Source organism: Euleptes europaea, unplaced genomic scaffold, assembly GCF_029931775.1.
Source record: "Euleptes europaea isolate rEulEur1 unplaced genomic scaffold, rEulEur1.hap1 H_2, whole genome shotgun sequence".
NCBI lineage: Eukaryota > Metazoa > Chordata > Lepidosauria > Squamata > Sphaerodactylidae > Euleptes > Euleptes europaea.
Window position 1 is genome coordinate 345197 of NW_026612050.1, and position 15058 is coordinate 360254.

The 15058-nt window shown below is 44.0% G+C and overlaps 1 protein-coding gene across 1 annotated transcript in view; it reads left to right on the forward strand.

Annotated features, from left to right (window-relative positions):
- The window catches only part of LOC130492916 (tyrosine-protein kinase JAK2), a 75344-nt gene that overhangs the window by 18140 nt on the left and 42146 nt on the right, over positions 1-15058 (forward strand). The window contains exons 2-6 of the mRNA XM_056866689.1: positions 318-441; positions 4894-5011; positions 7400-7545; positions 8459-8780; positions 14652-14771. Of these exons, the coding sequence (XP_056722667.1) occupies positions 318-441; positions 4894-5011; positions 7400-7545; positions 8459-8780; positions 14652-14771 (830 nt within the window). The remainder of the gene's footprint in view (positions 1-317; positions 442-4893; positions 5012-7399; positions 7546-8458; positions 8781-14651; positions 14772-15058) is intronic.

A 15058-nucleotide genomic window follows, 5' to 3' on the forward strand; every position in this document is an offset into this window, starting at 1 on the left:
ATATGTATCTCATTTTTAAGTTGAAGCCAGTGTTGGAAGTAGTTCTTGGAATGCCTACTATGTCTTATATAAATACACTAAGGGATAGGCAAGCCTGTCCCATCCTTCTCTCTATAATGTGGCAGCTGTTTGTTTGTTTCACTGGTACAATAAAGTTTGTGTCTACCTGAATTAAATTAAGTGTAAATGCTTGATTGCTTAGGTTTTTCTACAACGGCCTCTAGAGGGTGTGTGTATCTGTAATTTCTGTGTATCTGTAATTTCTGTATGATGATTATAAAAAATTGTCAGTAAAATACGTTGTTCTTCTTTACCAGGAATCTTGCCAGTCTACCATAACATGTTTGCATTAATGAACCAGGCAGACAGATGCTGGTATCCTCCAAACCATACCTTCCAAATAGAGGGATCAGCTAGTGACACCGTACTGTACCGATTAAGGTAGCGTTGATGCTTTATCTTAGACATGTACAGAAAATGTTATTTGTTAATCAAAACTTTAAACTGTTGAAATGTAATTCAGTTATTGTTTTCCTTTTATCATGGTTTTCATTGTACTTTAATTGTCAGAAAGATTCATACAGAATAATAATGTCCTCATCTTTTCATTCCATAACCAGCCTTATTGCATGCATATTAAGCAGAATATGATATATAATGCAGAATATGGCATTGAGACAGGTGCACATCCTGAAGAGATGATAATCTGAGGATGGTTTTACACGGTCACTCTTACACCTCTGGGGTGAGCTTTTTTCCATGACGCTCTTAGAAACTCAGAGACTTGCTGTGCGAACAGTAATTATGGAGAAAACTCATTGGCAGCTCATGCTGCTCTAGTTCTTAGCATTATCCACAAACCACTTAAATCCAGGAGCTGTGGGTTATTTGTAGGTTTGCCAGCTCTGGGTTGGGAAATAGCTGGAGATTTTGGGTACAGAGCCTGAGGAAGGCGGGGTTTGGGGAAGGGAGGGACTTCAGTGCCATAGCGTCTAATTGCCAAAGCTACCATTTTCTCCAGGTGAACTGATCTCTATTGGCTGGAGATCAATTGTAATGGCAGGAGATCTCCAGCTAGTACCTGAGATTGGCAACCCTAGTTATTTGTGACTTCATTTGAATGTTTCTGAAGAAGTGGCTTAGAATTGTAATGTTAGTCTTACAGAAACCTGTGGCATTATGAAACTCAACGTTTCACTACTTATTTATAAAAATAAAGCAGTTATTTCAGAACAGTGTTACAATGTGGACTCATGTAGCCTCTTGTTTCATATGGTCAGTGCCTGCAAAGAATACCCGTAAGACAGGAAGGAGTTGAACAATTGGCCTTATTGTGGTGATTTCTTCTACTCTGAGGTATAGAGGACATCTTTGACAAATGGAAATTTGCATCTGGAAAGGATCGCCTCCTCTTCTGAATAAGAACTTTCTCATTCTTTTGCCATCTTAATGAATGGGTAGCCTTTCTCCAGCCTTAGATGTTATTTAAGCTGCAGTACTGCAGACTGTTCCTACATATGAATCCAACCCAACACTGTGACTGTCAGAAGCTTTCTGAAGTCTTAGGCTGAAGTCTTTCCCAGTCCTTCTACCAGCTCCTTTTAACTGGAGATGCCTCAGAGTGAGGCTACAACTTGGTACATGCCACTGAGATATGGCTCCTCCCTTCTGATGTAATTTAGGGATTGCAATCTGTCCTGTTTGCTGCGTTGCATAGCGAGATTAGTCTTCAGACTCTGAAGTCAATTGGCTACTTGTCTATATATCTAATTCCCAAGTGTGCCTCCTGCCCAAAGATACCGTATATACTCGCGTATAAGCCGAGTTTTTCAGCCCAAAAAAAGGGCTGAAAAAGCCGGCCTCGGCTTATACGCGGGTCAATACGGTAGGGGAGGGGAGGGAGGGGGGAACTTACCACCGCCGCCGCCATTTTCCGGCCGGGAGCGGCCTTCAAAGGCCCTCTGCGGCTGCAGGGAGCCCGCCCAGCCGCCCCCGCCGCCATTTTCTGGCCAGGAGCGGCCTTCAGAGGCCCCCTGCGGCTGCAGGGAGCCCGCCCAGCCGCCCCCGCCGCCTTCTCCCGGCCGGGAGCGGCCTTTAGAGGCCCCGTGCGGCCGGAGGCAGGTTGCCCAGCCGCCCCCGCCGCCTTCTCCCGGCCGGGAGCGGCCTTCAGAGGCCCCCTGCGGCTGCAGGGAGCCCGCCCAGCCGCCCCCGCCGCCTTCTCCCGGCCGGGAGCGGCCTTCAGAGGCCCTTGCGGCTGGAGGCAGGCTGCCCAGCCGCCCCCGCCGCCTTCTCCCGGCCGGGAGCGGCCTTCAGAGGCCCCCTGCGACTGCAGGGAGCCCGCCCAGCCGCCCCCGCCGCCTTCTCCCGGCCGGGAGCGGCTTTCAGAGGCCCCGTGCGGCCGGAGGCAGGCTGCCCAGCTGCCCCCGCTGCCTTCTCCCGGCCGGGAGCGGCCTTCAGAGGCCCCCTGCGGCTGCAGGGAGTCCGCCCAGCCGCCCCCGCTGCCTTCTCCTGGCCGGGAGCGGCCTTCAGAGGCCCCCTGCGGCCGGGCCGCCGGGCCCGCGCCACTTCTTGCCGCCAGGAGCGGCCTGGGGGGGGCTCCTGCAGCCGCCCCTGCCGGATCCGCTGCTTCCCGCCGCCAGGAGCCCGCCGCCAGGTAAGCCTGCGGGGGGGGGGGGGAGGGGTTATAAGCCGACCCTCGGCTTATACGCGGGTGCCTAATTTTTTCCCATTTTTGGGGAGAAATTAGGCACCTCGGCTTATACGCGGGTCGGCTTATACACGGGTATATACGGTAGCTAAATCCGTGGATAGGGGGCACATTGACCCCCCCCCACAGATGTTTCTGCTGACCTGGGGGACCTCCCAGGTCTGCAGAAAAATTTGAAATGTAAAAAAAAGTTTTTTAAAAAACCTTACCTCAGGCTGTTGGCAGTGGTTACTGCGAAGAGAGAGAAAGAGAGAGAGAAAGATGGCTGCCAGCAGGGGCCTTGGCCCACCTGCCCGGAGCAGTCCAGGCGAGCTGGGGGAGGGGAGAGATCCAGAGAAAGAGAGAGAGAGAGAGGAAAAGGCAGCTGCCAGCAGGGGCCTTGGCAAGCCCGCCCAAAGCAGTCCAGGGGAGCCCCTGAGGGAGGGAGGGAGAGAGAGAGAAGGAAAAGCAACTCCACTGCGGTGACAGAGCCCGGGAGCCACTGTAAGGCTGCAGCTGGGCTGGAAGGTGAGGGGAGGGGGAGATGGAATCCCCCCTGTGCGAGTTTCACGGCCCCCACTTGTTATTCAGTATTAACTGTAGTAGACTATAAACTCATAATTCTTACATAATCATAAGAACATAAGAAAGGCCCTGCTGGATCAGACCAAGGCCCATCAAGTCCAGCAGTCTGTTCACACTGTGGCCAACCAGGTGCCTCTAGGAAGCCACAGACAAGACAACTGCAGCAGCACCATCCTGCCTGTGTTCCAGTTTATATCCCTTGATTTAAACTAAAAGAAAAGAAAAGAAAGTTGTGTCCATAACATCTGAATATTCCATTAAAAAACTGAAGCTATGACTGATGAGCCTGCCTCCTCTCTGTTACATGAAATCTTGAGGACTTCCTAAATTGCAGTTGGAAGTTTGAAAATTTGAACTCTAAATTGCAACATGATTTCATTTTGTATATGTCATTGTTTGATTTATTGCCAGATTAGACTCTTATTGAAGTTATGAACTGATTAGGTGAGAATTGGGATTTCCAACTTTATAGAATGAATGTCTTAGCAGCCAATCCAGTAAACATTGCTGTTTTGTGAATCCCAAGGAGTCTGGGTATGTCCAAAATGCATAACAATTGTAGATAATGCAAGAGCTGTCTGAAGTAGTGGATTAACAAGACACCATTGGACAGTGCTGCATCATATGGATGTATATTATGATTTGAGTTGCTCTGCCAACATGAAGCAGCTTCTTTTATTTTAAAAAATTCAGATAATTTCTGCAGAGCCCGGATTTGCTGGGGAGGGCAGGATATAAGTTTAATAAAATAAAAATAAATAAAACAAATTCATGCCTTCAGACAGTTTGATAATAAAATTGGCAGAAGTGAGGCAACTTCGTTGCTCATCACCACAAGAGTAAAGGTCACATACAAATATTACCTTCATTTAGGAGTAGGCATTGCATACTTGCTAACTTTTGCCAGAGAGCTGCTGCTTGCCTTCTCCTTTCCCAGTTAAGCCATATTGTTTGGTTTTCTTCTACTTGCCAAGTTTGTAATGCAAGTCCCTTTGAACAGGAACACCTGGTTTGGGAGAAAACATGAAGCAAAGCGCATACAGTCTTCATGATGGCACAGCTCCCAAATGTCTAGAAATGGGCTGCCTGAGGAAGTTCGTAAAAGCCTCCACTCTACTGGCTTTCCGCAAACTATGCAAAACTGAAAGATTCAAGAGGGCTTTTCTATGTAGGCAACAGAGTTGGACTGTACTAAATGATTCACAGAATTTACTTGGATTAATAATTAGGGATGGTAGTCTATACTACTGTGTTTAGTTTGTGGAAACTAGGATCCTACTATGTAATTTTTACTTCATTTAATGTGCCATATTAATGCTTATGCTTTGTTTCAGATCTGTTTTTAGTTTTCTGATTGGTTCTACAACCCTAATCCTATTGTATTGTTTATTGAATGTCCTATCCTGTTGATTATACTGACTCTGTGTAATCCGCCTTGAATCCACGTGAGAAAGGCGGACAATAAATAAAATAAATAAATAAAATAGAGAGAGTACTATATAGAAGTACTGGAAGCCTTCATATTATATACAGGCAATCTTAATTTCACTAACATGTTTCTAGAGCTTGTGTGTTTAAAACGAACCAGATTGATACAGGATACAAAATATGTTTCCTAACAGGTATTACTTCCCTCACTGGTATTCTAACAGCAGTACACGATCATACCGGTATGGTGTTTCTCGGGGTGCAGAGAGTCCTGTTCTTGATGATGTTGTCATGTCTTATTTGTTTGCCCAGGTAAGATTTTGGTAATTTAATACTTGGGTCTGTTTGTGCTTGTGCCCTTCTGTCCCTTTTTTCATCATGTTTACATTTGTCTTCATTCAAATGTGGATAGTTTTACAGGAGAAACAGGAAACAATTCCATGAAATTAAATAAGTGTTTTGTTTTATCTTCTATGGAGAAGAAAGTTGGAAGTAAATGATGACATCTGCTGCAGCTAAAACTGCATTGGTTCTTTGTCCTTATGTGAAAGTCCTTCTTTTACCATTAACTTTGCGATGAAAGAACAGGCCTGGGAAACTGGAATCTCTCTGCATTATTTTACTCTGTCCTAAACAAATCTAGCAGGAGTTTTCCAGTTAGCAATTAAGATAGGGCTGCGTAGATATTACCTTGTAACTAGGGAAATGCTAATTATTTTGATACAATTCATTTCTGTGCCCAGGCATACATTCTACATTTCTCTGTAGAATTCCTGTCAGTGAGAGCCAGAAAATCCCATTGATGCGGATAGAAGACAGGCTGTGACCTCATGACAACAATGTTGCCCAATGCAGCAGTTTACTTTCCCAATAGTAGTGAATGGCAATATTCAGTTGTGTGGGGAAAAATAATGGAGTGTATTTGGGAGTACCATTAGGAGCTGGATAAACCTGTTACCTTCTTTATCTGAGGCCAGCCATTAAGATGGAAGCTAGCTCTGCCTGCTTAGCCCTCAGTTTTGCTTCTTGGACACTGGGTAGAATGTTAGAAACTTAGTTTTAACCATATAGATATTAAGATAATTTTGGTCTAGTATTTGGTAATATATTCTCTTACTTATTTGGAAGTACGCAGAGGTGATTAGCAACACGAGAGCATGAGAATGTGTGGCATACCATAATGAAATACAATAGAAAATTTGTCTAGTACACAGGAAAGTAACTCTTGTGGCCAGAGTGCTGGGGGGGAGGGGGAAGTGTTAGCTAAATTGCTCAGTTATTAATTTTTATATGGGGGAATTAGCAGATCAATATCTGGCAAATAGGCGTAACTTAAGCAGGATCTAGCCTGTGTCTACCAGAGTCCATACCGTGACTACAAAACAAGGCGGAAGCAATGGAATTGAAATTAAAAGGTGTTTACTTGATTATATGTTCACGCACAAACAAAACAGATTCTTACAAAACACACACAGAGCTTAGAGAATAAAAGGTGGTAGAGTAGAGACGTTTGCCATGTGGCAGATTTCCCTTTGAAGAGGGGCAATAATCACCTGATCCTGAAGACGGCATCCTAGATTCCGTGCAGCAGAGAGGAATGAAAAGGGGGCAGAGGGGGTCCCCTGCATGTTCGAGCATTGCTGCCTACACCGACAGAGTAACAGCAAGTACGGGAGGGAGAGAGCTAGCTAGCTTATGGATGTCAGCGACCCCAGTTATACTCATTGTGGGGTGGGGGATGATGGGCTTACCCCCTCGTGGTTCCCTTTGCAAACAAAGGTGGACAAAAGCTTTGATGGTCGGCTGCTAAGGTGGGGCAGGGGGCAATTGAGACGGGCTAACACTACATCATTGACTGCACATTCCGGGAGATCGGGAAATGATCGTTAATGGGATGATCGGGCTGGATACAAAGAAGCGAAAAGCTGCGTCCAGGCGAGTCACTTCCTGATTGCCTGAGGTGCGATCTCTTGGAGCTGATATCTCAGAGGCTTCCGATGAGCCATTAGTCATGCAGATGGAGGGGGGGAATGCTGGCTACGTGTCTGGTTGTTCCTTGCGAAATGGTTTCTACTGGACACTCAAACGGGGTCACAGGAAAATGGATTCCCTCTGGTTCACTTGGAGGGGTCGTCCTGCCCATGGTTCCTTCATGCCTGTTTCATGGGACGGTGCGTGAGCCCTTCCCTTTGCGTTTGGGGGTTTGGCACACGCCTGGAACGGTGGCGACACGTGTATAGGTGGGTGCCAGATAGCATAGTCCGGGAGATGGGAACCGTTTGGCTACAGAAGTAGTGTCTGCCTGTGAAGATGGTGGTGTGGTGACAAACCAAGGGGACGGGGAAAGAGACTAGAGACGTACTTGGCCATTCCATCCACTATGGGAAAACAGCTAGGCTGCAGGTCCTTGTATGGGGCTATCTCACTGTCTTTTCCTTTTTGTTTTTGAGAGCCTGCTATAACCAACAAGATTAAGGCGCTCTTTCCCAATTTTTCTTTGGTTGGGTTCTCCTAATCACTAAATGATTGATAGCAGTTAGAATGCTAGTGCCCTTGCAATCTAATTATTGGAGTCTCAAAAATAATTTATGCAATTTATGTTGTGACTATTTCTCAAAGAAGTTCTAACCACAATACGTTAAATGGAAAAGGCATCTTGCAGATGTTCAGCCTGAGTTGTCTGCTTTCTTTTGCATTCAGTGGCGAGAAGACTTTGTCCATGGATGGGTAAAGATGTCTGTTACTCATGAGACACAAGAAGAGTGTCTTGGCATGGCTGTTCTAGATATGATGAGAATGGCTAAAGAAAAGGACCAAACTCCATTGGCTATCTACAATTCTGTCAGGTAATTAATTTGCAACGTCATTCTTATTCACATACTTCTTTTAAAAACAAAATTATCCGGTAGGATAGTGTTCTTAGGGTGATAATTTCTTCATGTGTCCTATCCGGAACATTCTAACAGATAGAACATTCTAACAGACACATAGCTGATGCATGGGATATCTAAAGACAGTGAAGCCTCTAATAGAGGTTAGTTAGGACTACCGTATGTGAAGGTCACCAAGTTGTTCAAAATGCAAGTCTAATCCCTCACCAACACTCTTCTGTTAAAAAAAAAATGAAATCATAGGTAGTTCTGTTTCATGAGAGTTGAAATTTGTCCAGTGCACAACTTATAGTTTATTTTTCTTTTCTTTCCTTTCCTTTTTCCCTCTTCTGAGCAGCCTATATAAGCATTACATCCCAACAGCCACCCCATAAAATAGATTAGGCTGAGAGAGATGGTGACTGGCCCAATGTCATCCAGTAAGTTTCATGGCTGAACAGAGATTTTAAACTCGGGACCTCACAGTCTGAGTATCCACTGCACTGGCTCATGGATTAACTCAGACATTGGGAGATTTGAAGGAACCACTGCAGTTGTGAGTACTAAATGCATCCCATATACCAAATTAGACTCCTGGGATGCTTTTCTTAGCCTATTGTGACAACTTTGGATTTTCTTTTTTCTTATTTAAAACCATTATTCAGCTCTAATCGTTGCAAAAATAAGGTTTGATAGTATGATGCAAACAGTAAATAGAATAACTTGGAATTCAGCACTTTTGGTTTCAGTCTGATTTGCTTTCAGGTCAAATTATTTTAGGATTCAGGACTGTTTTTCATTATTATTTGATCTTGTTTACAGAAATAATTCACGTTTTGAGGTTTCTATGGGTAAATTGCCACTGACTTGTTGGATTTTATATTCACAGCTACAAAATGTTTTTGCCCAAATGTATCAAAGAAAAAATCCAAGACTATCACATTCTAACACGAAAAAGAATAAGGTACAGGTTTCGCAAGTTTATTCAGCAATTCAGCCAATGCAAAGCAACTGCCAGAAATTTGAAACTGAAATATCTTATAAATCTGGAAACTCTCCAGTCTGCCTTCTACTCAGAGGTGTTTGAAGTAAAGGAGCCTGGCAGAGAGCATTCAGACAAAGACAGTTTTGCAACCATTGTAATATCCGGAAATGGAGGAATTCGGTTGTCTAGAGGGAAACATAAAGACAGTGAAACGCTGGCAGAACAGGTAATCTCTTTTAACCTTTTTTTTTTTTTACTTTCAAGATTTCTGAAAACTACTGGAAGCAATGTGATCTGGTCTTGGTATTGGAAGGCTTACCAGCTAAATAGATATTCATATTGAATACAAAATAGTTCTCACAAAGTGTATTTTTTGTGGAAGATAAAACCCCAGCATCAGAGTCTGGTTGAAAGCTTCTTAAATGTCCTGTAACTAGAGGAAGCTCTGCACACCCACTGCTCTTTTGTACCCTGGGCAGTTCATATTGCCAATTGCTTCAGTAGAGTACCACGTCCATGCTGGAGCATAATAAGCACACTGGAGATGCTAGATGGTACCAAAGAATAGACGACCTATTGGTATTTGTGCGTGTGTAACTCCCATTGATTTTTAGCTAACCTTATTTGCATGTAGCATCACACAGAATTGCTGCCAAGGCTTTAAAGATTGCTAGTTTCTTATCACAGATATAACTGTCTTGGTATCAGATGTGGTTGAGAATGCAAAGAATGCCAGTCTGTGTTTTGCAGTGGCATTGTAAGAGGATATAAGTTGACCAAGAAAGCCATAGTGATGCAGAGTTAACTCAAAGGATAAAACATTTTATCTGTAAATTCTGCACTCTCCTTGAAACAGCCTGGTAAATTAACCAAAGGAGGGTTATTCTCATTCACGCAGAAAGGTTTAAAATGAATATGTAAGTGGTAAGAGCATTATTTAAAGTTAAGGAGAAAGAGAGAGGAGAGAAGAGCAAACCTAAAGAGAGAAGAGCAAACTTGACTAATGATGTCTGTGTACACTGATGAAGACCTCACTGATATCATGGCCTTAATTCTGCTGGTTCTGCAATCTGTCAGGAGTAACCTTTCAATAGTTCTGCCACTGCTGATCCCACCAAAGGGAGGAAATGCAGCAGCCAAGCACTCCTTCACTGTGCCTGAATCCAGTTCAAAGAACAGAATCCCCAAGGAACACTTTATGTTGAATGTTACTTTTCATTTATATTAGATTCTGATCTCTGTGACGTGCTTGGGAGAAAATTTTTGGAGGTGAAAAGTAGAATAAAAATAATAGTTTATCCTGGAAGCAGCTGTGACCACATAGAAAGGCATCCTCTGATACATGCCCCCACATTTGGAAATTCTTTCTTGGACGTCTGTCTTGAAGCACAGACATAATATTTGTAGGACAAGGAATTTACAGTTCATCATTGTTCTTCTGTGCAGTCCCAAATTGAGGACTGTGCATGATCAGGCCTGCCTCCAGACAGATTTTTTTCAGCTTTTAGACTCTAGGGGGCGCTAGACCCAGCATGGTGCTCACCTCTCCAACGGCCACATGGCCAACAGTCTAGCACCCTGCCCTTCAGTTTCTTCGCCGCCGCCGGATTAGGTTGTTTTTTGCTTGATTGGTCATTGTGAGTTTCTTGAATAAATTTGTTGGATTGTGTGGACTTTTGTTCACCTGCTCTTCATTACTTTGTAGTTGAGAGAGTGCGGTGATATGGCGCAAAGCCTGTTTTAAAAGTGTGTGAAATGCAGGGCTGTTTAAAAAGTGTGTTAAAATGACTCACACAGATGAGCATGCCCTTTGCCTTCTCTGCTTGGGAAAGGAAGGCACATTCTAATAGAGCTTCTAAGCTCAAGGCAGTGCTTTGGGAGAGAGTGTTAGCTTCTACTGAATCTCCAGCCCAGTCGCTCAGACCCAGTTAAGTCGCCTGTGGTCAGTTCCATCAAATTGGCTCCGGCCAAGGCATCGGAATCAAGGAGAGCCATTGGTTCCGAGAAGTTTTTCGGGACCTCCTGCAAAGAAAGCGAAGAGCAAGACCAAGCACAAGGAGAACCCTGGCCATAAGACGGCTCAAAACTCAACGGCTGTCTTGAAACTGAGGCCAGACCTGGAGAAATTGGTTCCAACACCGCCCAGAACTCCATCGATCAGGTCACCTGTGTCAATCATTGCCTTATTGGATTAGGAGTTGGATCCAAGAATAGTATTGTAACCGAGACAGTGTTGTTCGACTGCGTATTTGCTGGAGGAATGGCAGGTTTAGATTCTAGGGAAAGCAAGGGTTTCCTTCCCAAAGAAAGAGGCCTGGCAATCAAGGCTATGGTAAACAAGTTCAAAAGGAATGGTTTCCAGTCAGCTAAGGCGGTGACAGTAGTGCTACTGCTTGCCAGGCTCTTTATGAGGCCGCTCCAACTGTGGTTTCTAAGGGTGTTCAGGCCTATGGTGCACTCACCCTACAGAAAATTTTCTGTCTCAAGAGAGGTCATATACTCGCTTGCATGGTGGACGCAAGACGAGGTATTGTTCATGGGAACTCCATTTGGTATCTTTTCACATGAGGTGGTAGTCACATTTGATTCTTTAAAGGTGGGCTGGGGCACTCACTGTGAAGGGGCAGAGGCACAAGGTGAATGGTTGACATTAGAAAGGGAGATTGATATTAATCTGCTTGAACTTATTAAAAATGCCCGAACTTCGTTTACAGAGATGTTGCGTGGGAGAGCAGTTCTGGTCCAGACAACACTGCTGCTGTGTATCACATAAACAAACAGGGGGGCATGAGCCATGTATGTCTTTGGAAGCTGCAAAAATATGGCAGTGGTCCATACACAACAAAGTGGTTTTACAGGTAATTCACATTGCAGGCTCCAGCAATGGGGAGGCAAACCAGCTCAGCCGAGAGATGTTGACAAAGCATGAATAGGTTCTGTAGGAGCAATTTGTACAGACCATATTTATGAGGTGAGGTTTTCCCCAGGTAGACCTATTTGCCACCCATCTGAATTCTAAGGCCAAGAGTTTTTGCTCCATTCAGGCAGGGAGCCAGGGTTACTGGGAGATGCCTTCCAGATAAGATGGACAGGGGCACTTTTTATGCATTTTCACTTATCCCATTACTGGGCAGGGTGACAGCAAAAATAGTACAGGACAAGGCATCAGTTATACTGATCGCTCCATTGGTTATACTGATCGCAATTATGTTTCCCAATGCTGATGAGGTTGGTGGAGGAAATATATGGTCATTTGCCATAGGACCCCAAATTGATTATGATGGGGTCAATGAGACATGGCAACTTGGACATCTGTGTTTAACAGCTTGGAGAATCCAGCCCAGGGGCAAAGATTCTCGGCAGCAGTGGATATTAATGCAGGCCAGAAAACCGACTACTAGGCAGTCTTATTGTCTAAAATGGAAGCATTTTACTGAGTGGGCTGAAGCAAAAGGACTTGATCCTTTGGGGAATTCTTTGCCGAACATCTTTGAGTATCTGCTGCATATTAGGCAGCGGGGGTTGGCGTTTTCTTCAGTAAGGGTGCATTAGGAAGCAATCTCCGCATATCAGCCTCCTATCCAAGATCAATCTCTATTTCCCCATATTTTAACCAAGAGGTTCTGAAGAGCTTAGTAAATGCATTCCCTCCCACACCTAAGGTGGTACCACAATGGTCCTTATAATTAGTTTCAACATACCTCAGGTCAAGAGTTTTTGAACCATTGGCCACAGTGCCATGGCAGTCTTGTCAATTAAGGTGCGTTTTCTAGTAGTGATAACGTCTGCAAGAAGAGTTAGTGAACTTGCAGCATTATGTGTGGATCCCCCTTTCTTGAAGGTTTTTCCTGAAAGGGTAGTTTTACATACCAGTTTAAAATTTCTGCTTAAGGTAGTTTCGAGTTTTCACTTGGGCCAAGAAATAGCGTTGCCAGTTTTCTACCTCAACCCATCATATGAAGCTTAAAGAAAAATGCATAGCCTGGATGTGAGAATGAAAGGTTTTAGAAAGGATAATTCTTTATTTGTTGCATATTCTGGTCCGTGTAAGCGAAAAAGAGTAACCTCTCAGACATCATCTCGTTGGATTGTGTCCACAATAAAACTGTGCTAGGCTGAAGCAGGTGTGAGTTGTCCTTTTGGGATAGTCACTCATTCCACAAGGGCACAAGCTTTGTCCGCAGCTTTTTTAGGTGAAGTTCCAATTCAGGAGATCTGCAAGGCTGCGACTTGGTCTTTGGCCGAGACGTTTGTGAAGCACTATGCCCTGGATTTGGATGCAAGAAAAGAAGCATCAGTGGGAAAGGCCATGTTTCATTAAGGTCAGTCATAGAACTGTGCCCTCCACCTGTATTTTAGCTTGCTAGAATCCCAATGTGGGGACTGCACAAAAGAACGATGATGAAAACAAAGTTGCACTTACCTGTAACTGTTGTTCATTGAGTTTCTTCTGTGCAGGCACACATCCCTCCCTCCTGCCCTGCTGCAAGTTCTGTGCTGTAAGGGGCATGGATATGGTAGCGGCTCAGAACTGAGGGGTGGGGCCCTAGACCACTGGCCATGTGGCTGTTGGTGAGGGAAGGGTCGTGGTGAGTGCGAAGCCTTGTCTAATGCCCCCTAGAGTCTAAACACTGAAAATAACCATCCAAGGCAGGCCTGCTCATGCGCAGCCCCCAATGTGTGCCTTCACAGAAGAAAACTGATGAACATCAGTTACAGGTACATGCAACTTTGTCATCCTAAGCAGAGTTACACCCTTCTAAGCCCATTGATTTCAGTGGACTTTGAAGGGTGTAACTCTGCTTAGAACTAGACTGTTGGTTGTCATAGTGGAAGTCTGTGGATATTTTAGTGGAGTTTTGCTGTAGTCTCTCCTAATATTTTGATGATATTATTGAAAATGGTAATTGGTTGGTTGATGTTACTGCTTTGATATTCTTGTTTTCTCTGAGCTATTTGGGGATATTATAAAGAAGATTAATTAGTTCTTGTAGGTTATCCGGGCTGTGTAACCGTGGTCTTGGTATTTTCCTTCCTGACATTTTGCCAGCAGCTGTGGCCGACATCTTCAGAGGAGTAACACTGAAGGACAGTGTCTCTGGGTCAAGTGTCTTCCTACACACTTGACACTGAGAGACACTGTCCTTCAGTGTTACTCCTCTGAAGATGCCGGCCACAGCTGCTGGCGAAACGTCAGGAAAGAAAATACCAAGACCACGGTTACACAGCCCGGATAACCTACAAGAACCAATGAACTCTGACCGTGAAAGCCTTCGACAAGATTAATTAGCTTGTTTAAATTGAGATAGTACCCTCTTCTTCATCGGTTTACTGATTATGTATATTGAAATTTTTCCTGCCTAAGAATTTCAGCATTCATGTCTGCATTTTATTATGTTTACAATTTGGATAATCTGTCAGCATGCAGAAGTATGCTAGATATCTGGTATATTCTATGGGAAAGCTCTCATGGAGAATACTTGGCAAATGCTCATAAATAAACAGGAGTCTCGTGGCACCTTAAAGATTTTTTTAAAAAATTATTGCAGCATGTGCTGCCATGGACTACAGCTCTTCTAATCAGATACATATGGTGGGTCCTCGCTAGGCAGACTATATAATTTCCCTAGTTTTGCTAAGGAGGTTAATGTATGTAATCGCTGAAGAATTCCAGGTCCTTGCAAAGTCCTTGGGAGATGGTGTTCTTGATCATTCTGACTCAGTAGATTCATACTGGAGTCTCCTTTTTTGAAATTCTTTCCTGAAAATAGGGATTTTGAGCATTCTGGGAAATATTCTCAGTCAGTTTCTGAGTATTGTCTTTTTTGTTAAATGATGTCCACTTTGTTAAATGATGTCCAGTAAGTGACTGAACTGTTTGTCCTGTTGTAAAGAGAAGGGCATTGTTGACAGCTGATGGCAGATATATTGATGAATGAGTCCTTTTTGCACTGTCAGATGGTTAGGTCCTGTAACTGTTGGTTCAGTGGATATGGGGACAGCATTGGCCTCTGTATTTGTTACAGGGTCTGGTCCCTGGGTTTGCATCTCTGTTATGTCTCAAGTCATTTTCTAATAAATGAACACCCTTTTGCAGAACCTACAGACCTACTGTGATTTTCCTGATATCATTGATGTCAGTATTAAGCAAGCAAGCCAGGAAGGTTCCACTGAGAGCAGAATTGTAACCATTCACAAGCAGGACTCCAAGAATCTGGTACAGTGGCTTATGCTTTCAGCTAGTTATGTCTGTATATATTTAGCTGACTGCTCTAATTGGACTGGATACTCTGCATTAATGGCTGTAATAAGTACACCACTTTGGGAAACCATGAGACATGTAGATAGTATTTGTACATGTAATCGATCGGAATTGAGACTTGGGCTTATGCACCGTATCCATCTTACTTATATCTGCTTAGCGAATGCAAAATATAAGTATTCTTTCAGAGCCCCTGTGTATTTATTTGAATGCAGCATTTCCCAATGGAATCAGAGTATCTA